This window comes from Esox lucius, chromosome 16 (genome assembly GCF_011004845.1).
Source record: "Esox lucius isolate fEsoLuc1 chromosome 16, fEsoLuc1.pri, whole genome shotgun sequence".
NCBI classification, from domain to species: domain Eukaryota; kingdom Metazoa; phylum Chordata; class Actinopteri; order Esociformes; family Esocidae; genus Esox; species Esox lucius.
Window position 1 is genome coordinate 14,592,621 of NC_047584.1, and position 25,046 is coordinate 14,617,666.

The window sequence follows — 25,046 nt, forward strand, 5'->3', positions numbered from 1 at the left end:
TAACGTTTACCTGCTAACAGCAGCGCTGAGTAACAGGCTCCCAACTACCCAGAGGTCTGCTGAAGCAACGTGTGAATCAGTTAGCTGTGATAGGCCTGAGAACAGAGAAAACCCCTGCTAGTGAAGGTGACAGGCCATCAGGTGAGGGGATTCATAAGCAACCCAGCTGTTTGCCACAGAATCCTTCTAGGATGACCCACAGCCATGACGGGCCTAAAGGTATGAACTCCACGGAATGCGTAAATGAATAGTCACATTATCAGAAAACCCAATTACATGATAATAAGAATATAGTGCCATGGTAACTAAAATATCATTTTGGTTACGCAGGTCTTATATCTTGCGTTCATTCACTGGTCAACCAGGAACAAAGGCAATGCGTTGTATTCTTCTGATAGACAGTTATACTCTAAAATGACAGAGCAAGTGGGTCATTCCCTCTTTCCATTGACTAGACTGAGGTATTCACTGGCAAAAGACCAGACTGCCAATTAGCTAGCCTCTCAAGGGTGTCCACTTGACTCATCTGAGCTCATTGCTAAATTGCCATTCGTTGCCTTTTTTGTACTGGTTCAGTGACCTACGTAAAACCTATGTATCCTACTACAATGACCCCGCTTTCATTTCAGATTGTACTATCCGTGATCTATACATGGGGTTTGGGAGCACATTTAGAAACCATCCCAGTGCAAGAGAACGCAGGCACTTGGTGTCACTGTCAGAATGCTCAGAATGTGTTAAACGTTGGTTATGTCATTCTACCCTCAATGTCCCACATCACAAAGCACTTTTTAATAGGACTGCAGGGCACCGTAAAAAAAAAAAAGAAAAAGAAGGTTGATAGCTACATCAAGACAGAAAAAGACATTCTGGAATGTCAACCAGTCTATTGTTCCTTCTCAGAGCCTGGACAACAGACAAACGTTCTCTTGTTGGTTTATTGGAGAAACCCCCTAGGAGCCCTTCACAAGGAGACGTTGGATAATTTAGATGAAGTAGGTAGACTTGTTTTCACCCCAGGCGAAAATCTAACTGGAGGTCTCATGAGGGATACTTTGGAATCCTTCTATTTACTCTGAAAGATACCATTCTTAAGGTATTTTTAATATGTCTTCATATGCCATAGACTGTCTTGTGATCAGTTGTTTATTTACTGTCAAAAGAAGGGCTCCAGTTATTCATGATTAAGCGTTGAAGTAGAATTACGCAGCCATTATTAACAAAGACAGGATTCAAACAAAAACACAGTGTTGTGTGTGATATCAATTTTATGACAAAAAAACACCTACAATTTTAAGTTTTCATTTTACCAGTAAAACTAAATTAGTTAACTACTGTGAATCCATAGTACACAAGGACAGCAAAAACATAGACTCAAACACTCAAGTGAATCGAACATCAGAAATTACCTTGGTCAACCAAGAATCGTAACTTCTGGATGGTGGCAAGATTGCCACTTACTCTGTAGATGCCATCAGCGTCCAAACCTGGTGGATACAAGTACAAGCCTATTAGATCATACAACAGTGCACCCAAGCAAATATGAAAACTCAGCACTGATTTGGACATAGATACAAAATATACACACACACACTGTGTGTGTGTGTGTATATATATATATATATATATATATATATATATATATATATATATATATATATATATATATATATATATACATATATATATATATATATATATACATATATATATATATATATATATATATATATATATATATATATATATATATATATATACCATTTAAAAGAACTTCCCTAGGTTTTTTGATAGACAATGTTAACATTAGATGCAGTGGAATAGATATTTGACATCATGCCTAGATAGGGGCTTGGGTTTGGACACCACATGGCTCTATTTCACAGAGACATTTTAAGCACTACTTTGATTATAGAGCCCCACTGCCATTTGGTTACACATCCAAGGACGAGACCAGCCTGCCAAACCAACTCAATAGCATTTGACAGATTGTCGTGCTTTCATTGTCCAAACTGAACTGATTTTTTTTTTTATATAGATATATCATTTAAAAAGTGTCCAGCATTGAAATATACAATACAATGAAAAATGAAACCCAGACTACAGATTGTAAAGCAAAAATATGTTATATACTGCATGCCTCTACACAGAGGTAGCTGGGGGTGACATTTTCCTCTGGCCCTTTCCATCAATCGCTTTCTGTCCGTCTGTATCCTAGAGCATTTGACAGTGGCATGCTATGTACTGTACTAGTGGGGTAGCTTGAGGATGTTTGATTTAAAAAGAAACATGTATGTGTTTCATTCCAGTATTACTTCCTGGCTATTTTCTGCAACTCCAGAGTGTTAAGTTGTCCAGATGAATTTTATCCTAGTTTTTGGCTCTTTGTTTATTTAGAAAGCAGTCAGTTGTTTTTCGCTTGTTCTTTTCTTGCTCTGTCCAGAGCTCAGCCAATGGTTTACCAAACGTTGTGTATGTGTGTGTGTGTGTGTGTGTGAAGGTGTGCGTGTGTGCCGAAAGGTTTATTTCCTAACATACTAAAGTTGATAATGTATCAAGAAACACAACAGACCTTTAGATCATAATCATTACAGTTAAAAGACATTCTTAATCATTATTATTTTCTCAGCAAGTTTATCTGGCCACAGCAATTTTCCCCCCCAGATAACTAATAGTCCTGAACTAAAATGTTCAGCCAAAACCACAAATGAAACCTATTACACAAACACATAATTCACTCTCAATTTCAGCGCGTTGTAAACAGTCTGAAGTGGAGGAAGAGTTGGACGCAGACCAAGAGTAAGTCATTTGGGATGGAGCATTTTGCTCAGGGTTCAGACCCTTTGCCTGGCCAGCTATGTGACGGAGCCTGGGAAAGTGCTGATCACACACACAACGTGAGAACACCACAAGGCAATCATTGGGATACAAGTCTTGTAAAACTCTCAAAGTAAATGGGGAATAGTGTGATGGATGGTGAAATGCCAAGGAAGCTACTGTAACATCTCTGAGGTAGACAGGCCACCAGTGTTCGAGTGGGGAAATACATACTGATAGGGATAGTTTGCCTAAATGACTAATTGGTTTCCTGAACCTGTTATTTATCAATGGTATGACAACAATCCATGCTTTGGTTTAGACCTGTGCATTACACGTATCGGCATTTATGTATAAAAGTAATTAACTTAACTTGATTTAGATCCACGATAATGTTTTGTTACTTTAGTATGATGACAATGATAATATAGAAAGTATTGACTTGCATAGATTTTTATGCTTGAAATTTGAAAACGTTGAGTAGATTAGGAAACAAAAAGTATATTTGGAAACAAATGACAGCATGCACTACCTACTGTAAAGGTAGCCAATATGCCATTTTCATGAACTTTTCCTTTATTTAATGACACATATCGTATACATTGTTTATTTTCCAATTACAAAGTAAAGATACATTTTGACTATGGCTGTCAAAGTGTAAGCGTTAATATCACATCAATGCAGGACATGTTAATAAATAACATATTTATGTGGGTGTTAATCACATACCCAGCTCTTCAAAGTACACGTGTTCAGCACCATTTAAATAAAGCGTTAACCAACACCGTTAACAACTTCATACAGTCAACAATTCAGTTTATCCCTCTCTCCAGACTGTGCATCTAAAAGTTATGCCCAATTCTACCAGAGTTATGTTTTCCTTTTCGTCACAGGTTTGGGAGCATATTATATAGTTTAAATTAACTGTCATGGGCTGAAATGACTCCCAAACCCCTATTTTAAGTCTGAAAACAATGGACAATGTTTAACTAGACATGCTTGCTAGCTAATCTGGATGGCAGTGAAGAACTGAGAAGGGAAATGCTACTCAAAGAAATGTGCTTACAAGGTAGGCTGCATATGCAGTAGTGATGTGTGTGTTTGTGAAAAAATATGTGTGTGGGGATGGAGAGTGTGCAAGTATATACTGTATGTAGAAAGTTGTCTTTATTGTAAATGGCCTCTGTCTGTTCGACAGGTTAAAAATATACAGTATATACACATGTTAGAGTGAGCTGTGTGCAGCCTTATTAGAGTGAGCTGTGTGTTGATTTTTGGAGAAAATGCTGTTAAAACATTCTGATATAGATAATTCTGTAATGCACTGCTTTTTAAATTGAAATGTCTTTCTTCAGGACCAACTTTGAGAAAGTTAGTAACCTAAAACAGCAATTATCAACAGATTTTAATACAATTAAACATAATAATGTTTTTAACAATTAGACAGCCCTAAATCAACAACAAATCAAATAAAGAAAAGTGCATACCTCTTTTTTCAACAGCCTCAACACACTGCCTGACAAATTTTGGCACAGTTGTTCCTTCCCGCTCGCAAAGCCCCAACAAATGACACCCAAACACTCGATCTGTGAGGAACAGAACAAATGAATTCCCAGATTACAGGTTAACGATATTTTAATTAGTAATAACAGTCCCTATCGAATAAAACAATTGTAGCATTTCACTGTGATGTCATTTGAAGCGGAATGTGCTGAAATAAAGTATTTTGTCAAATATTAAAGGGATACTGCAAAATGTAAAGAGTAAAGTGGTTTAAGGGCTTACCTGAGTTCAGATTAACTCATGGAAACAATTGTGTACTTTGGGGATAATTGAAGTTAACAATCGGTAACTTAATGCAATTGCTACATTTTACAAAACCTTAATGTACTAGTTTTTAATAAGAGTTTTGATACACAGTTTTGTTACATTGCTAATGCATTTTATATATTTGTATTCTGGTTTCATGACATAATAAATACATGAACTTTGATTTCATTAATAAAACATTGATTATTATGTATTGCTTTGTAAACCTTTTATAACCAACCACCAAGTTTTAGAGTAGCCTTCTTAGAAGGTCTATTTCCCTGCTTTCGAGCTGAACAGGCAACTATACCAGGAGCCTTCCTGCAAATGCATGAAACTAATGATACGCTTGCTTCAATAATCTCAGAACTGCACGCAGAGACATAAAAATGGTATCCATGAGTTTGTTTAACGCTTTGCCTGTAGAAAAAAAACGAGCAAAATCTCAAAATCTTGCAATATCATTTAAATGCACAGAGGAAGAACTTGGTGGAATGTTAAAAGGTCTGTTTAATAAGTCATTTCCATTCACACTTGAAAAATCTCATTAATACTGTCCATTGATCATCATCATCATTAGGTGGAAGGACAGTAATTATAGCCTCAGTAGTAACACTCATGGTTCTTGATTCCGACAGCCCCGTTCTCCTCTGATGGCTGTCTCTGCTAACAGTGCATGGATTCCATGGCCACATTGGTAAAGGATAAACAATCTAACAGTTAATCACACACACTTAGAATTTTATCGCTAACATTTTTTCCCATGAACCCCGAGCCTCCCAAGCAGTTTTGCACCAATAAGAGGGAGAGGTGGATCAAATTCTCTTGCCTTATATGAACATTCTCATTGCTTCATTACTCTGGTTTTATCCATTGAAATCTACATAAGAACTTCTTTACTTAATCTGTCTTCACGCTGGCATTATTCTATTGTGTGGTCACTAACATTGATCAGTTGAAGTTGAAAAAATGAATAGACCCCTATAAAAGCTAGGCTTAGCAATGCACACCTCATCAAACAGAGCAGTACTGGTACTGACAGAGGTAAACATTCCGACTCATGAACCAGCTTACAGTATCGGGACTTGGTGTCACTGTGCAACATCAAAGATCGCCCTCTGTTGTTTATACACTGGAGGGGAGGGCGCACCAAATGCATAAATGACTGCGAGCGGGGCACCTTTGCATACAAAATGCACTTCCCAGCGCTCTGCAGATAAGGGACAGGGGGGGGGGTGTTTGGGGTAGAGAAATGGAGTGAAATTATCCCTCCTAAAGGACTTCAAATAACACTTGTGTCGCACGGATTTAATTTGCATTCTGAAGTATGATAGCAAAGGCGCGAGGGGGGGGGGGGGCTGATTTGAGGAAGCGCATTCTCTGAAGTGGCTTGCCCACTAGCCCTGCCAAAAAGGACAGTCTGGGGGCCACCTGCCCCTCTCCTTAATCCACAAGTATTTCATTTATTCTGTCAATAATGTCCTCTCCCTTTGATCTAGCGTTTGTCCCGTGGACACAACATTAAAGGGTCTCCTTGAAGCTAGGGGAAATTCCAAATACCGTTACCTTCTTCTAAGGATTGCAAATGTGCTTAAATATGCCCTTTAATGGTGTATTTTCCTTCAACCGTGAGCTCAATAAATTAGTTCCCCCCTTAGAGGAATGGATTTTGTGGTTGCCGGTTGGATTGCCGTGATTTGTTCAAGTAAAAGGCATTCAGTTTAATTTTTATCAATCTCTGTTGTTCATTGACTTCAAATAAATCGGGATGAGGGACCTTTTCAGTGTAATAAGTCATTATCATCACTCATTATCATTGCTGTATGGTTACAGTCACTTACACAATAAATTGTGACATCTGGGTATACACAGCCACCGTCTTGTGGGGGGGGGGGGGGGGGGGGGGGGGGTTGTAAAAAGCAATGACAATACATTGACAAAGATATGTGTTTTTAACAATATGTGGTGTGACGGACAAGAAGAAACGATGACCAACAGATTTCTAAGAGATCAAACTGATACCTTTGATGATGCCTTTTTCCTGCAGAGTCTTCATGGACGGCCGTCGTGTGATGAACTTTTTGAGTCTATTCTTGACACCGTTCTTGTCAGCACTGTCCGACATGCTGTAGTTGAGCTTGGAGGACTTGAAAACTTGTCAGGAACACACAGAGAAGGAGACACATGGTAAAATGGCAAGAAGTTAAAGGGAAAGCATTTCTTTTTAGAAAGGCTCAGTGGATCACACATGCCGGTATAACTCTACAGCCTAAGGCCCGGTTGTTCAAACAACAACATGGAGGTGATTCCATCATCTCTTTACCTGAACCCGGCTGTTCCACTTTCTCTCACTTTCTCACTCGTTACATTCCCACTGTTATTTATTCATTAGCCATCCTTCCAGGAGTCTTTCCTATGGCTGTTTTTTTATTTTATTTTGTATATTCTACATTCCAATTGAACTTTACCGTGTCTAGAGGAATTCCCTGCTGCTTTTAAAAGTCCTAGTCTTGCTTGTCATTCTAATAAAAGTTAACACTGCTCCTCTCAGCTAAATCAAATGACCTATTTTGTTGGCAGTACAGACTACAGTAGCTTTGAGATACAAGAAATATATTCTAGATATTTCTCATTATAAGATTGCGATTACATAGAGGTGCAAAGCAAATCCTATTGTTGTCCAGTGATTGTATGTACTGTAATAATAACATCCAGTAGGATAAAGTGGGATCTACAGTGTAATATCTGTGATTCTCTCAAGTTTGTGTAGAAAACTGGCAAAGCCAGAATCAATGCCACAAAGGTTCAAGCAGTAAAACATAACAATAACCGACTGGATCTTGGCCTTTAAGTCTGTGGTCCCTAATTAGTGATTTTAATATGATCAGCAACATCAATACATTCCCCCCGCAGCATTAAAGGTGACAAAACTAATTTGAACAATTGATAGGGATTAACATAATTGCTACTTGACGTATGATGACATAATAATAATTAGCATGTTCTTGTGTCGTGTTTCTACAAGAGTCATCATTTAAATCAACAGTCACAGCGCACAGCTTTGGGTATATATAAAACATAAAAAGTGCCACTCAAAAATGGGGAAAGCTGTCACGTTGTATCACTTTGATGGGTAATAAAAATGAACACATATACATTATGCATTGCCAACCTAGGATCAACCACTTTTCTGAGAGATTTACCGAATAGTCTGGAGCAAGGAAATACCTACAGGAGAACAGATACGAGATAAGCAAGTTTGAATAAACCTTTAACCTCCCAAGACCTACAAGCCTGTACTAATATGTCAGTGAACCGGTTTGAATAAACTACAGCGGTAGAACCAGCTAGGCATTGCAGACCACTTACTGAGAGAGCGCCGGTGTTCAGGTTTTGATTCCTTTGCGCTGGGGGATTCAGGTGCAGGCCTCGGCAGTGACAGTGTCTTGCCTGACAATCCATGTCTGGGTAAGTACTCTGTGCTGTTCGCCCTGCGTATGCCAGGCTTTCCACAGACCTGCCCTCCAGCATTTGTGGACTACAAGGACGAAACAACTTCTCAAAATCCACAGGTCACCGGTTTGCACAACTTATTATCGCTCAGTATTTATATTACACCATAGTCAATGGGTAATAGTAATGAGTCTCACTTTCATTTTCAGAAGTTTTTTTTTTTTTTTTTGTACACCTAAATAAGAAACAGGAAACTGCTTACCAAGCTTTCAGCTGTCCTTTTCATAGCATCATGCCATTTACATATAGTTGGGTAATTGTCAGCCTGGAGAAGGAACTCACTTCCAGAGCTGGTTGTTATCTGGAATACAGAAGGTTTGAATGTTCCTCAATAAAGGTAGGACATGTAACAACTGCATAATGCACACTGAATCCCTTGGGTTTGAATTTGTAAATCACTAAAGCATTTCCATTTTCACCACAGTTGGTAAGGCTACGCTCGCTCCATTATCAGCAGACCTAACACTTGATCCTCATTCCCTTGGTCTGTTGACAGTCCTATCAGTGATGTGCCTGTAATGTATGTGTGCTCTCTGTGTGTGACAAGAAGCTCACGTTGTTCTGGGTGTGTGTACAACGTGCCAAAAGAAGAGACAAATGCAGACTGTCTTCTCAGAGGAGAAAACATAATTAGCGTGATACTTGTCATCTTAATATCAGGCCTGTTCTGCATCTCTCAAACAGCATTTGGCGCCGTCAAACGGAATAAATGTACTGTTAGTAAAAGTATTTGAGAAACCCTGACATCAAGGTCAACATTGTCAAGTGTGGTACAGCTGATATTTTGCTCATGTTTTGTAAGGAAATTGTAAAAATAACATCAAAGGTTCTGAAATTATACTTCACACACTGTAGCATAACTTAATATGAAACTTATATTGTCAGTTATCTTTCTAAATTAGTTAAAATGTTGACAATTGCTCATCATTCATATACAACAGAGGAAGGTTTTTATTGTATGGAGTTAGGGATTTGAGTAACCTTTTCTCCTCCGTATATTAATATCTCCTTAATCCAGCATGAACAACCCGACCAGACTGTAATTATTTTTGTCACACGAAACCTTTTAACAAATTCTGAGAAGGAAATTTCATATTTTATCAACCACCACGCTTACAAAGTCACTCATAGCCTTAGGGAGGAGCATCCCACATATTCCTGTCCCAATATTCCACCAATCACGGTTACCCTACACGGACCTTCAAAGTTTGGGACTATTTTGAAGATGACTTTTCTAACTTCATTACAAAGCGTCAGGAACAGTAACTGTGAAAAGCATCCTTTTGTGATGCCAGATAAAAACAGGGAATGGTTACGGGCGCAATCCTTGTCAGAGTGAATTTGCCATCCCTCTCTTCTTGGGTTACAAGCATCTGAACAAGCATGTTTGCTCTGGATTTTTTTTCCTCCTGGAGGCTGCCCCAGGATGTGTCAGTAATAGGCAGTGCCATCACGCTGCATTGTGGGGGACAGGTTACTGAGAGGCTCACTGGTGAATCTGAAAGTTCCATCAAAACAGCCATGAACCTTAGGCTCTGAGGATCTATTTCCTGTTGTCTAACATATAGTATTTGCAATCTGGCAAAAATAAAACACATACAGAAATGCATACAGTTAGTTACCTGTGTTAAAAAAAATATGTTAAGCCATGCACTGTATCTTAAAAATAACAACACTTCTTGTCTTGATATCACCTCTAATATTCATGATTAACGTGATCATAATAGACTTGGAAAGGTTATTTCATAACCTCAGTCAGATGTATTTGTATGCATCTTTTATTGGTTACAGTCTGTTCCTCTTATAAATGTTAGATGGTGACATGCTGGGCTCCATGTCTTTCACCACGGGGGAATGGGATAGCTACCTTCAACTGGGGTGACCGGATGAATTTATGTTTTCTTTAGCAATTCACAGCCTTAATAGTTGTGTACCAAAAACCTAAATGAAAGTGTCAAATCACTGCCTCTACTTTAAAACCCTGTGAGACCCTAGCGTGCAGTGGAAGGGGTTGTGAAATACAGTGGGGAGAACAAGAATTTGATACACTGACGATTTTGCAGGTTTTCCTACTTACAAAGCATGTAGAGGTCTGTAATTTTTATCATAGGTAAAAATCCCGAAAATCACATTGTATGATTTTTAAATAATTAATTTGCATTTTATTGCATGACACAAGTATTTGATCACTTACCAACCAGTAAGAATTCCGGCTCTCACAGACCTGTTCCGGCTCTCACAGACCTTTAAACAAGCCCTCCTGTTCTCCACTCATTACCTGTATTAACTGTACCTGTTTGAACTCGTTACCTGTATAAAAGACACCTGTCCACACACTCAATCAAACAGACTCCAACCTCTCCACAATGGCCAAGACGAGAGAGCTGTGTAAGGACATCAGGGATAAAATTGTAGACCTGCACAAGGCTGGGATGGGCTACAGGACAATAGGCAAGCAGCTTGGTGAGAAGGCAACAACTGTTGGCGCAATTATTAGAAAATGGAAGAAGTTCAAGATGACGGTCAATCTCCCTCATGCAAGATCTCACCTCGTGGAGCATCAGTGATCATGAGGAAGGTGAGGGATCAGCCCAGAACTTCACGGCAGGACCTGGTCAATGACCTGAAGAGAGCTGGGACCGCAGTCTCAAAGAAAACCATTAGTAACACACTACACCGTCATGGATTAAAATCCTGCAGCGCACGCAAGGTCTGACGTTTGCCAATGACCATCTGGATGATCCAGAGGAGGAATGGGAGAAGGTCATGTGGTCTGATGAGACAAAAATAGAGCTTTTTGGTCTAAACTCCACTCGCCGTGTTTGGAGGAAGAAGAAGGATGAGTACAACCCCAAGAACACCATCCCAACCGTGAAGCATGGAGGTGGAAACATCATTCTTTGGGGATGCTTTTCTGCAAAGGGGACAGGACGACTACTCCGTATTGAGGGGAGGTGTTGGCCAACAACCTACTTCCCTCAGTAAGAGCATTGAAGATGGGTCGTGGCTGGATCTTCCAGCATGACAACGACCCGAAACACACAGCCAGGACAACTAAGGAGTGGCTCCGTAAGAAGCATCTCAAGGTCCTGGAGTGGCCTAGCCAGTCTCCATACCTGAACCCAATAGAAGATCTTTGGAGGGAGCAGAAAGTTCGTATTGCCCAGCGACAGCCCCGAAACTGGAAGGATCTGGAGAAGGTCTGTATGGAGGAGTGGGCCAAAATCCCTGCTGCAGTGTGTGCAAACCTGGTCAAGAACTACATGAAATGTATGATCTCTGTAATTGCTAACAAAGGTTTCTGTACCAAATATAAAGTTCTGCTTTTCTGATGTATCAAATACTTATGTCATGCAATAAAATGCAAATTAATTACTTAAAAATCATACAATGTGACTTTCTGGATCACAGTTGAAGAGTACCTATGATAAAAATGACAGACTTCTACATGCTTTGTAAGTGGGAAAACCTGCAAAATCGGCAGTGTATCAATTACTTTGTTCTCCCCACTGCACTTGTTTATAAACAAAAAAAAAAGCTTATTTTTACCCTATAAATGAATATGATACAGTGACCATGAAATGTTTAATCAGCTGTTGTTGCTGTTAATGATAAAAAAAGGAAATCATTAAACATAAACACAAAAGGTTAAAGGGGAAATTACTTCAGCGCTCTAGAGTCTACAAGGGGAATTGCAGAAACAATGTATTTACTGTATGAATAGATAGCTTTAGCAACTATCTAGATAAGAACTAGTTAGCTTGGCAATTTAGCTAATGTTACATGAAATTTGGTTTGGAATTCCTATTTTCATAGCCTATATATCCTGCCCATCTTATACCTAACTGAATGAGCAAACATGTCCTATGTTAGTGGTGCAAGACTGTGAAATTGCTTTAGCCTTAGAAGCTAACTAGATGACAACTAGCTAGCTTGGCATTCTAGCTATTGATACATGTGGTTTAAAACTGTTCTGAATTTCAGTCTAAATTATAAGTTACCATAGACACAACTAACAATTGTGTGGAGGTCTTAATGCAGGGCTTGTGCACCAAACAAGAAAATAGGAAATCAAATTCAAGCTAGCTGTGAGCAAATTCACAGAAGAATAAAACCCTGTTTCCAGGAGATTTGGGACATAAAATGTAAATAAAAGCAGAATGAAATGATGTGCAAATCAAAAAAAGACTGGAAAAGTAGTGCAATGCCAAAAAACTAAACCTGGTGGAATATCACACAACTAATTAGGTAAATTGGCAACAGGTCAGTATCCTGATTGGGTATTAACAGATCACTCCAGTGAGGATGGGTCTGTCAGAATGAGGATGTGGGGTTCCGTCAGAATGAGGATGGGGAGGGGTCCACCACTCTCTGAAAGACTGTGTGTACAAATAGTGCAACAATTGAAGAATAAGATTTCTCCACGTAAAATTGCAACAAGTTTGGGGATCTCATCATCTATAGTACATAATACCGTTACAGAGAATCCAGAGAAATTTCTCTATGCAAGGGACAAGGCCTAAACCCAATATTGGATGGCCTGTGGATCTTTGGCCCTCAGGTGGCACTGCATTAAGAACAGACACAATTCTGTAGTGGAAATCACTGCATGGGCTCAAGAACACTTCCAAAAACCATTTCCTGTGAACACAAATGCAAGTTAAAACTCTTCCATGCAAAGAAGAAACAAGATCCAGAACCACTGCTGCCTTCTCTTGGCCCAAGCTCATTTAAGATGTACTGAGGCAATGTGCATAACTGTTCTATGGTCTGACAAATCAAAACATGAAATTATTTTTGGGAATCATGGAAGCCACATCATTCAAACAAAAGAAGAGGTACCATCTGGCTTCATATCAGTGCACAGTCCAAAAGCCAGCATCCATTATGGTATGGGGGTGCATTACTGCACATGGTATTGGTGACTTGCCATCTGTGAAGGCACCATTAATGCTGAACAATTTATACAGGTTTTGGAGCACAATATGCTGCTATCTAGATGTCTTTTCAGGGAACGCCTTGCTTGTTTCAGCAAGACAATGCCAAACCACACGCTGCACGTATTACAACAGCATGGCTCCATAGTAAAAGAATCTGGGTGCTAAATTGGCTGGTCTGCAGTCTAGACCTGTCATCCATTGAAAACATTTGGCGCATTATGAAACGAAAAATAAAACAAAGGAGACCCCAAACTGTTGAGCAGCTGAAATCCTATATAAAGCGAGAATGGGAATACATTTCACTTTCAAAACTACAGCAATTGGTCTCCTCAGTTCCCAAACGCTTACAGAACATTGTTAAAAGAAGTGATGCAAACAATGCTAAGCAAGCCCCTGTCCCAACTTTTTTTGAAATATGTTGCTGGCATTTTTCCAAAAGCAACATTTCTCATTTTCAACATTTCATATGTTGTCTTTATGCTATTTTTTTTATTATATATAGGGATAAATGATTCACACATCATTGCATTCTATTTTTATTTGCATTTTACACAGTGTCCCAACTTTTTTGGAAACAGGGTTATAGTTGATTTTATACTATCAGTTGATATAAAGAATGAGTAAAAGCCACCTTAAATGTAAACTATAGAGTTCAGTGGAAGATTCCCCACATGTGCATGCATCTCGTCTTAAAATCTTAGGCCTATAAGCCTGGGCCTTAAAAAGAAGCTCAAATCAGTTACTTTTAACTAGGCCCTTCAACTTCTATTTCTTGAAAGTGTATCAGTGCCCATATCATTGTGATGCTAACCTACAATAATCCCTTTATTGGGGTTTATGACCCAGGAATTAACAACCAGTAGTCTGTGGGATCCTCATGCAGAAATGCCGCCTAAACATAACATCATTTTTCTTTGTGTCATCCTGGAAACAGGACCCTTTTATTGCAATGTCTGGCTTACGCCAAAGTCTATCTGAATTCCTGATAAGGCTGACTCTTCCCTCCAAAGTTTAATCAGAAAGGGAAAGCAAACTGCTTAAAAAATATATCAAACATATTTTCTTTTTTGATGCTGCACGGTCAAAGATGCATTAAAGATTATCTGAAGCAGTGCGAAGACATGACAGCGGACGCTCTGTGTCTATTCATTCTGCTAATGAAAAATTGAGATAAGCTCCTTCAACTAAATATGGCCCTATCCAGCCTCCATGTTCACATGTCAGCTGTCCTAATCTGAGCTAGCACAAAGGTACAGTGTCTAGGGCACCGCCCCTCCTGTCAGCACGCTCACATTGAGCTGTAGGTTCGTTTGGCCGAAAAACATCTTTAATACACACTGATATTAATCCGGATGTGCACTGGCCTCTTGAACTACATGTTGGTGATTATAATTAGCATGGTCATTTTATTCTCAGGCAAATATTTGCTTAAGATGCTAATTTACATGAAAGCAGATAAATCCCCCAAAGGCCCCGTATAACAAGGCGCTAGCTAGTCCAAATGAAACATTATAGACAATCAGTGTATGAGAAACATGCTAATGAAATCCTCACGTCCAGGTATACACGGTCAAATAAACTATAGGCAAACATGATAACTGATGAAGAACAGAGTCTGGCATATATATATATATATATATATATATATATATATATATATATATATATATATATATATATATATATATATATATATATATATATATATATATATATGAATGACAATCATTTCATAACAAACAGACCAAAGTTGGTCATTCTACTGAAGTTATGAACACTAAGGTATTGTGTGAGATAATCACCTTTGATAATGCAATTGAAGACTGAGCCACTGATGTTCATATCAAATTAAATGACTGCATATAAACAGTATGACTTCTAATCAGTGAATATATTCAGTTCATTTCCACTATACAAAAAGAAGTCAAAAGTTTCATGTGTATTTTTAAGAAGTAAAATGTAGTTACAGTAACCAGTGTAAAGTAGTGTTTTGCTTTTAGAAATGAAAAAGAATATGAAATAAGTCTCTTTTTTGTATATATCACATGTCTTAATAAAGAGGATGTTGAATGTCTGGGCTTTATTTTTACTGGAGCCATTAATTATTTAAATATGCACAGCGGAGCAGGGAGGAGAGTGCCATTTGTGCCTTTACATTTGCATTTGGCTCTTAAATTAAACATTAATTACGGTTCTTCATAAAGGAACAATACAACTTTGAAGCATTCTACTTTACCAAGTTAATTATTTCCAATTTGCAACAAAATATCTGTAGATGTGTCAAAACTGTGATGATATGGTTCACAGAACAAAAAAAAAAGTTATTATAGAACAGATGAAATGGTGTGAAATAAAGTGTTCGTTGGTTCTTCTTCAGGTCCGACCTGAGCAGATTGCTAATGCTGATATGTATTGCAGAGTACTTCTTATTTAGGGCCAAGGCAAAAGTTGTGATGGAAATTACATAGAAATGGATCACTTCTTCCATGACCTGAACTCATCCTAGATGTCTTGGTGGCTCAAATCTCTCCAAATAAGAAAGGTATAACATTTAATACAGTGTGATGCATGTTTGGCTAGAATTAAGTCCTGTGGTTTAACTGAAGAAGTTCATTCCGAAGTTGTAATCTCCAACGCAATCTGCTGTTGGAGGTTTAAATCCTTCTACCGTCCTTGCGATTAACACACTATATACTTTCACTGTTTTTCTAAAGAACCAAATTAATGCCCACTTCAATGTAAGCAGCTTTGACGAGGAAAGGCCACAGCACAAATACCTTTTCTCTGCTCTGGGACTCCCAGAGAGAGACACTTTCATTTCAACAGATTAAGCCTCCATCTCAAGTCTCCTGAGAGACACTTCAGAGAGAACATTGCAAAGGTAACTTACAGAGCAACATGATTAACTAAACACAATGCTGATGCAAAATGATAAACAGTTTTCCACTCTCCTCCTGTAAATTCAAAGTTGCAATGTGCCAGTGACAGAATCAAATAAAGAAGAAACATCCCTTCTTAAAAGAGTCGACTGGCTGGCTGAGTATGAGAAAGGACCAGCTGATGGGGAACCTGACCATGGCTTGTAAGGGTCAGGCCTCAGATGACAGTTGGGGTTTCGTAGGTGACGTACTGTGTTAAGCTGGGACTGGTGCCAGTTGCCTTGCAAATCTGTTGTCATAAAGTATATGTGTTTAAGGGTTAGAGGGAAAAATCTTTCAAGGGCTGTCATTTTTTTTATTGTATTCTTTATATGGTTGTGGGGAAAATGTTTCAAGGATGATTGGATGAATAAAAATGAAAAGACAAGACATTAAAATCAGAACAACTTTACTTAACAGCTTAGAATAAAAGTGTAATAACTTGGTAAGTGGAGCTAAAAGTATTTTATTCAGAGTTAGCTAGAAAGTAATGTGCTATTCATAAATTTAAAAATACAAAATGGAATGGTACTGTACCAGAACAAAGTGCGTTACATTATGTGGATAGATTGATATACAGTAATACCAAATCCCTATTCAAAGCTCTAAAACGTCGCCATCCTTCTGGGCCAATTAGCCATAACACTTATCACAAAGTCCCTCCTAAGCATATCAATCTGTTTGTATGTCCGTGAGGCACAATGTGAAAGGCCAGTTGTGATAACACTGTCAAAGAGCTCCAGACTCCTGCAGCCCTGACACCAGAGACATGCATCACCACAATATGGTGCATGTCTTAGCGATCCGGGCTCTGCCCTCCCCAGCCAGAAGGACAAGAAATGACAAGAGGGATGTGGACGAAGGAGTAGCAAAGGAGAATGAAATGTAACTGCGATACACATAAAATTTGTTTTAGAACAAAATGTATTGATATAAAATATAAATATGTATTATGTATTCATTGATTTAGATGTAGCTACTTTGCTCCAACTAACATTTAAATGAAAATTCTAGTATAGGTTGTATTTTGAATTTGGCAATGAATATTGACTGTTGTGAACAATATAAAATGTATGAGCTTCATTTTTAGTTTCAACTACTGGTCTCCTAGATAAAGTAGTGCTGGATAATACATGCACAATCTCTGTCTGTGAGAGGCTACCTCTGCCTGGGTGATGGGAAGTGGTGACCATTTTGGGAGCAAGCCACTCCTATTCACAACCGTAATCACGGCTGGTCATCAGGAAGCAATCATGCACCGTGAGCTTAAGACGGATAGCATTAAAGTAGTCAGGTCAGCAGCTTTGGACGATTACATCCTAGAATCAGGGGACCAGGAGGCACTGGAGAACTCCATCACAAACTACAACCTACCCTGAATATTTACTGTACTGATCTTTGAGTTATTTTAAATAGTGAATGTATTAATTAACATAGATCTATGTAACCAGTCCAGTTATTCTTTAGTTACTTCACTCAAGATGCATCACAAGGTAAATCTAGATGTCAGGGCTAGCTGATGCATAAACATGTGGAGGTGTTTATTTCTGTGTTGGTGTAACAGGAGCCAAGATTAAGACAGTTGTGAAAGTCAATTCCTTTCATCTGTCTAAACTTTAGAAAGGTTGAGGCTCATTCAGAAAAAAAAAAAGAAAAAAAAAAGGTGCTAACCCCAACACACATTTCAGCTCACTTCCATAAAATGTAGATGACTTCCTGTCAGTGTCATTCACCTCTGTAACTCAGAAGGCTGCTTCTTTCTTATAAAAAAAAATATACCAGGTCTTTTGCAACAATATTAAACTTTTCTGTTGATTAGTCAAGACAAAGCAATGTATTTGGAGTGGTGGCAGGTTAAACCTCCTCCACCAAAACGGACTCATTATTTTCTAGCCCCCGGCTCAATTTCATCATCTCATTTGTTTCTGTCCTTTCGCTGTGGTTGTTGTTGTTGGAGTCTGTTTTTCCACATTGTGACGATGAGAACGATGTTTGTCAGAGCAGAGAGGGTACAGGGGGCTCACAGCAAGAGTCGCCCAAAACTCCAAAGAATCAATTAGTGATGAGAGTAGGACGCTGATGTTGACTACTCCGTAGCAGCGGCCAGTGAATAAAATCAGACGCCTTTGACTAGATATTGTCTCTCTTACTTTTAGTGGAGTTTTGACTTTTCTGCTCCTTTTGTTATTTGCTTTTAACTCACTCAAGCCTGACTCAAACACTTAGATATGCAGAAAAGCATAAAACATGCATGACCACTTATTCAAAGTTGTACTCCTTTTGATTTGTTGAGCAATGTCAGAGATATTTCTAGTTTTATTAGCCTCGCGGGATACTTTTTGAGCCGTTAGTCCTTTTCAAACAGACTATCTCTTTTCATCAATGCTGATGATAGTTCGAAAAAACAAATAATGGGTCGAAATTCTTATCAATTGCTTCTGGTTATAAAGACAGTAAGCCAGGCATTTCCATTCAGAGTCTGCTGAAACAAACCGACGTTTTGACGTATTATTTTCTGTATGACACCACTTAAGAATGCACACACTACAGATCAAATCTGGTACACTTGAGTTTAAAATGTGTTTGACTTTGATAGGATGAAAGCATTCTAGACGTAAAATTTTACTTCCTTATGTCCCTTTATCTGCCTCTTACGTCTCTGCTTCTTCAAATGTTTTGGATTAGTCAAAATATAAGGTTTAAAGTAAAAAAGGTTCTTAAGTAAACTCTTTTTGTATGTTTTTACAATTCCATGTATCAAATGCTGTCAAAGCAGTTTTCTGATGAACTATGACGTACTTGGTTTCATATTGCAGGCAGAGATTTGTATTTCCTGTCAATCCTCAGTGACATTTAACCTGAGACCGATACAGACCCACAAGCGACTTACATTAAAGCAAGAAACAAACATGTCTCTACTGACTACAGTTTTATCCGGATACTAACTATGTTTGTGTACGCATTCTTTCCGTGAGCATATCACAAGATATGGGGATCCCTCAGGTGTCAACGGAATCGAAATACAAAGAGCAGAGCTCCCCGCTCTGTGTTTCTGCAAGGTTACATTTCACTCTGTCATCCCAGTCTGTGTTACTGATAGCCTGATAAAAAACACTGAACCAGACAGGAACATTACATTGTTCTAAGACATTGTTTTTGAGGTCAGTGAGGGTTACTCACAGAGTTGAAGTGAGGAGTAAATTTGAAGAAAAACAATTCCCCTCATTCCTACATCTCCTGGTACTGCACTGAGAGAACAATGTATGTTCATCTGCCTATGACGAGAATTTTGATGAGTGAGGAGATGGGTGAGAAAGGCTTGTGTCAAGTCAAAAGGGACCTTGCAGCTGAATAAATACTGTGGGTGACAAAGTCCTCAGTAACACCATCCTCTCATTCCCATCCTCTTTCCTTTGCTTGTGGAATTTGGAAGACCTGTGTGTCACCAATCGTGTCACTCCTCAACAGTGACAAAAGGAAAGAACAAAGGTGAGTAAATAAGCCGAGTAGATGAATATCATAAACACCTATTTCCGAAACCATCACCATTGCTCACTTCCCTTTACTTCTACCACTTACATTTTCCTATAGCTTCCCTGTAGTGAAAAAAAAAAAAAAAGAGTTATCTTCAAACCGTGACAACTCCCGCGCAGGACCTGTGTAAAGTGATTGAACCACTTCCTCAGTCAGTCACACATTAATTAACTGATGTAATAAACCATTTTGGTTTTCAGATGGACAATGCCCTAAAGGGTCAGCTGTAGTTGTCCTCTATCCTTTTACTCATGACTTCCTTCAGAAAAAGCAAGTCTTTTTCTTCCTGCCTGCTTGCCGGGTAGGCATGACTCATGTTGCAGATCTGAAAAGCTACTGCAGGAAAATACAGCTGGTGAGCACTGAGGTCTTAGAAAGTAAACTCTGACGGACGGAGAGGCACAACATTTCTCAGGGTCACGACCCCGTGACCTTTGGTTGGGCAGCTTGTCGATGACAACACTGTCTAGGGAGGATGTTTCCTCACTGGAATTTTCAGGGGGAAGAATAGTGTTAGAAAAGGACACTGCCTCATGCCTATTTGAATGTGCAGTATCTGTTGAGCTGATTCTCCTGGTTTGGAAACGCATTAGATCAGTATATTTTGTCTATTTCAAACTCTGGATTTCCTCAGAAGTGGACAAAATCAGCCCTTATCCACCAATCAAGGTTTAAAATTGACAGTTACTTTTATTGCCGCAACCACTAGGCAGGAGCTTTGAATAACTCCATGTCAAATTTACTTGAAGTGAACGGTTGTTAGAGTTCACCATTTGCGATATTACCAAACTCATCGAGTAAACTGGCCTTGAGCTTACGTGGTTCAAAAGAGCAATTATGTTGTCATGGTACTTGAAATATCTTAGAAATATGAATCTTTTTGGAAGACAGGGATATGAGGAGCGGAGATACCATAAGCTGGACAAAAAAACAAAAAGTAAAAAGTCTATTATATTCCTTTAATCGCATCTACCCATCTGACAGGCATATATTTGTGAGGTACGTCTTACATTACGAATCAGTCTTTAGAGTGATGCGAAATTAAGGGTAACTTTCTGTACCAATTTTAACTTCAGTAATCCTAGCGTTGATTGACAGTACTGTCAGACCCCAGAATAGCTTTGTGTCTGCATTAAAAGCACTTTTCTGTCCACAGTACTTGGATTTTTTAAGATTATGCTGTAATTCCCGTTTTAATCTTCTCTGCATTAAGATTTTGGGACTGTGCAGCAGAGTAGCGACAAGCAGCGATGAAGTGTGTTAAGCATTTGATGAGATCGTGAAATCTGCTCTCATCCTTTTCTTTTTCTCCTAGATATCACAGTAGTTTTTCTCAGGAAAACTTAAGGCATATGTACCAATTAATTGATCATCAGTTTGCTTTCTTGGCTTAAGCCTTTATCAAACTATTATCTACAAAATGCAATAAGAAGATAGCTATTTGAAATACAACAGTCTAATTCCCCAAACATAAGCCCATAGGGTTTGAGGGAAAGTAAAAAACTGGTCTAACATAACCATCAAAAACATGTAAACGTTTTCTCTAATCAGGAGGTTAATGCAAAATCAAAGCCTGAACATTTATAAAATACCTTGAGTGTATTAAAAAAGCAGAAATCATATGGGAAGATGTCACCTATAGCGTCCTATCCTTATCAACCAAAATGAACAAGCAAGCTGCTGCATCTTATTGTATACTACTTTTGAAAGGTGATCAAATGGCTGTACCTGAACCACGTTCTTCCGGCTGGACCTCTCAGTTGTCCATTCAATCATTGCCCCACAGAGATCCACCCCATCAGGCCTGCATCCAGATTTCTACACACATATGAGGGGAGAGATGGTAATTGAATAGCCATCTCACTGGTGTGTTAAGTATGAGTACAATTCAAAGTGAGATGTAATAAATATCAATATTTTCAACAGTAGCCAGATATTTTATGTAACTATTTTATGTTACTGATGAACAGATCAAACTGAACAAGAGAAAAGTGATATTAAAGTAGTTTTTTTTATCATGGAGAAAATTTGAAAATGAATTTGCATGTGCTTTCATTTCTCAATTTTTCTAATGCTTGATATCTTATTAATTTACTCTATGAAATTAAAGATGCAGTGTGTAATTATATCAAATCAAAATTTAGGAAAAGACGCTTTTCAGTGTAACTAATCAGTGTAAAAGGCATGAAAACCAAATTTGATAGTTTTCCTTTACTGTGGGTTAAGCATGTTTAAATAATGTGAAGACAAGGGAAATCCATGGACAAAATCACATGACATTGTAAACAACAAAGAATTAATTCCAGACATTTTGCCCCATAGAAAGTTGCTCAGTGACATCTTACATGCCTCAAACCACTACCTTGGCTACATTACTGGAGAAATATAGACCGATTTGACAGAACCTGCTTCAGTCAAAATAACATACTGCACATTCTTGTTTATCCTCAGTATACTGTATAACTCTCCTTACAGTAGGATTTACACAAGTGAACTCATATCCTCACTACGTATACTGTCGACAGCACGGTATATTCAGAGCCAAATACTGTCCACTACAACCCGAAGACAACATTAGATTAAAACATGTTTTTTTCAAAGTGATATAGAAAAGTAATTAACACGCACACACACATTTTACATTTAACTATCCTTATGGGGCCTCCAAAATAATTCTCATTAAACACACAGTCTAAACTTAAACTTAATCGGAATGCCACCTAAACAACCTACATTGGCCTCCACTAATATTGGCATCCTTGGTAAATAGGAGCTAAACAGACTGTGAAAGATTGCTGTTAATTCTCTGGGTTTTTATTCCAAATATTCACAAAACCCTAACCTTTAATTAAAGCATGTGTGCCACAGTTATTGCCATCCCTAAAAATCATAATGAGCATAATCTAACTGAAGTATATTCCCATATATATTTTTATGTTTTTAAGTTCACCTGAATGATTAAGAACACTTGAGTGGTAAGAAAGGACAGAAAATGGCTCTAAGAATATAGCTCAATGGTTGAAAACTCCTCATCCCCACTGTGAAGTATGGTGGTGGATCTTTGATTTTGTGGGGATGTTTTTCTTCCAAAGGCCCTGGACAACTTGTTAGGATACATGGTATCATGGACTCCATCAAGTACCAGCAGATATTAAATCAAAACCTGACTGTCTCTGCCAGGAAGCTTAAACTGGGCCATAGTTGGGTCTTCCAGCAGAACCAAAACACCTCAAAATCAACACAAAAAAGGTTCACTGACCACAGAATCAAGGTTTTGCCACGGCCATCCCAGTCCCCTGACCTAAATCCTACAGTATAGAAAACCTGTGGGATGAGTTGAAGACGAGTGTCCATAGCTGCTATCTTGGCAAAGGGAGTTTGCCCATTTTGCTCATATTTACCAAGGGTGCCAATATTAGTGGAAGGCACTGTAAACACTGAGCCCAAACTCCAGCCCCGAAGCAAATTCTAACTATTTCCCGAATTGTAACTTTTACACCAAAACTAAACCCTAAATAACTGCTTTTTTCCACAAGCAGAGCAGTGAAATGTCCCATTAAGTACAGTAAAAGCACAAACACACACAAATCTTCACCAAGACATTGACCCAGCACAGGGATAGTCTGTTGCTCTAGCGGGGCTGAGTAAGGGAGAGTATGACGAACTGTTGCTCTGGTGGGGCTCAGTAAAGGAGAGAATGACAAACTGTTGCTCTGGTGGGGCTCAGTAAGTGAGAGTATGACCCTGTGGCTCTAGTCACATTGGTTCCCAACCTTTTTCAGTTATGGTAACACTGACAGAATTTTACTCTACTTGGAGTACCCCTGAAGTACCCCTTTAATGTTAATTTCACTAGTAAGCCTATGGTGTCATGGTAGGGCTCAGTTAAAGAGAGTCTGACAGACCATTGCTCTGGTGGGGCTCTGTCAGGGAGAGTCTGACAGACTGTTCTTCTAGTGGGGATCAGTCTGGGAGAGTCTGACAGACCGTTGCTCTGGTGGGGCTCAGTCAGGGAGAGTCTGACAGACTGTTCTTCTAGTGGGGCTCAGTTAGGGGGAGTCTGACAGACCGTTGCTCTGGTGGGGCTCAGTCAGGGAGAGTCTGACAGACCGTTGCTCTGGTGGGGCTCAGTCAGGGAGAGTCTGACAGACCGTTCTTCTAGTGGGGCTCAGTTAGGGAGAGTCTGACAGACCGTTGCTCTGGTGGGGCTCTGTCAGGGAGAGTCTGACAGACCGTTGCTCTGGTGGGGCTCTGTCAGGGAGAGTCTGACAGACTGTTCTTCTAGTTGGGCTCAGTTAGGGAGAGTCTGACAGACCGTTGCTCTGGTGGGGCTCAGTCAGGGAGAGTCTGACAGACTGTTCTTCTAGTGGGGATCAGTCTGGGAGAGTCTGACAGACCGTTGCTCTGGTGGGGCTCAGTCAGGGAGAGTCTGACAGACCGTTGCTCTGGTGGGGCTCAGTCAGGGAGAGTCTGACAGACCGTTGCTCTGGTGGGGCTCTGTCAGGGAGAGTCTGACAGACTGTTCTTCTAGTTGGGCTCAGTTAGGGAGAGTCTGACAGACCGTTGCTCTGGTGGGGCTCAGTCAGGGAGAGTCTGACAGACTGTTCTTCTAGTGGGGATCAGTCTGGGAGAGTCTGACAGACCGTTGCTCTGGTGGGGCTCAGTCAGGGAGAGTCTGACAGACCGTTGCTCTGGTGGGGCTCAGTCAGGGAGAGTCTGACAGACCGTTGCTCTGGTGGGGCTCAGTCAGGGAGAGTCTGACAGACTGTTCTTCTAGTGGGGCTCAGTTAGGGGGAGTCTGACAGACCGTTGCTCTGGTGGGTCTCAGTCAGGGAGAGTCTGACAGACCGTTGCTCTGGTGGGGCTCAGTCAGGGAGAGTCTGACAGACCGTTCTTCTAGTGGGGCTCAGTTAGGGAGAGTCTGACAGACCGTTGCTCTGGTGGGGCTCTGTCAGGGAGAGTCTGACAGACCGTTGCTCTGGTGGGGCTCTGTCAGGGAGAGTCTGACAGACTGTTCTTCTAGTTGGGCTCAGTTAGGGAGAGTCTGACAGACCGTTGCTCTGGTGGGGCTCAGTCAGGGAGAGTCTGACAGACTGTTCTTCTAGTGGGGATCAGTCTGGGAGAGTCTGACAGACCGTTGCTCTGGTGGGGCTCAGTCAGGGAGAGTCTGACAGACCGTTGCTCTGGTGGGGCTCAGTCAGGGAGAGTCTGACAGACCGTTGCTCTGGTGGGGCTCTGTCAGGGAGAGTCTGACAGACTGTTCTTCTAGTTGGGCTCAGTTAGGGAGAGTCTGACAGACCGTTGCTCTGGTGGGGCTCAGTCAGGGAGAGTCTGACAGACTGTTCTTCTAGTGGGGATCAGTCTGGGAGAGTCTGACAGACCGTTGCTCTGGTGGGGCTCAGTCAGGGAGAGTCTGACAGACCGTTGCTCTGGTGGGGCTCTGTCAGGGAGAGTCTGACAGACCGTTGCTCTGGTGGGGCTCAGTCAGGGAGAGTCTGACAGACCGTTGCTCTGG

The 25,046-nt window shown here is 39.8% G+C and overlaps 1 protein-coding gene across 1 annotated transcript in view; it reads right to left on the reverse strand.

Moving 5' to 3' along the window:
- arhgap15 (Rho GTPase activating protein 15) overlaps nucleotides 1–25,046 on the reverse strand; it is a 46,535-nt gene that overhangs the window by 15,685 nt on the left and 5,804 nt on the right. Inside the window, exons 5-10 of the mRNA XM_010879953.4 lie at nucleotides 21,260–21,349; nucleotides 8,342–8,440; nucleotides 7,996–8,164; nucleotides 6,649–6,780; nucleotides 4,305–4,403; nucleotides 1,410–1,487 (exon numbers count right to left, since the gene is read on the reverse strand). Coding sequence (XP_010878255.1) covers nucleotides 1,410–1,487; nucleotides 4,305–4,403; nucleotides 6,649–6,780; nucleotides 7,996–8,164; nucleotides 8,342–8,440; nucleotides 21,260–21,349 — 667 coding nt within the window. The remainder of the gene's footprint in view (nucleotides 1–1,409; nucleotides 1,488–4,304; nucleotides 4,404–6,648; nucleotides 6,781–7,995; nucleotides 8,165–8,341; nucleotides 8,441–21,259; nucleotides 21,350–25,046) is intronic.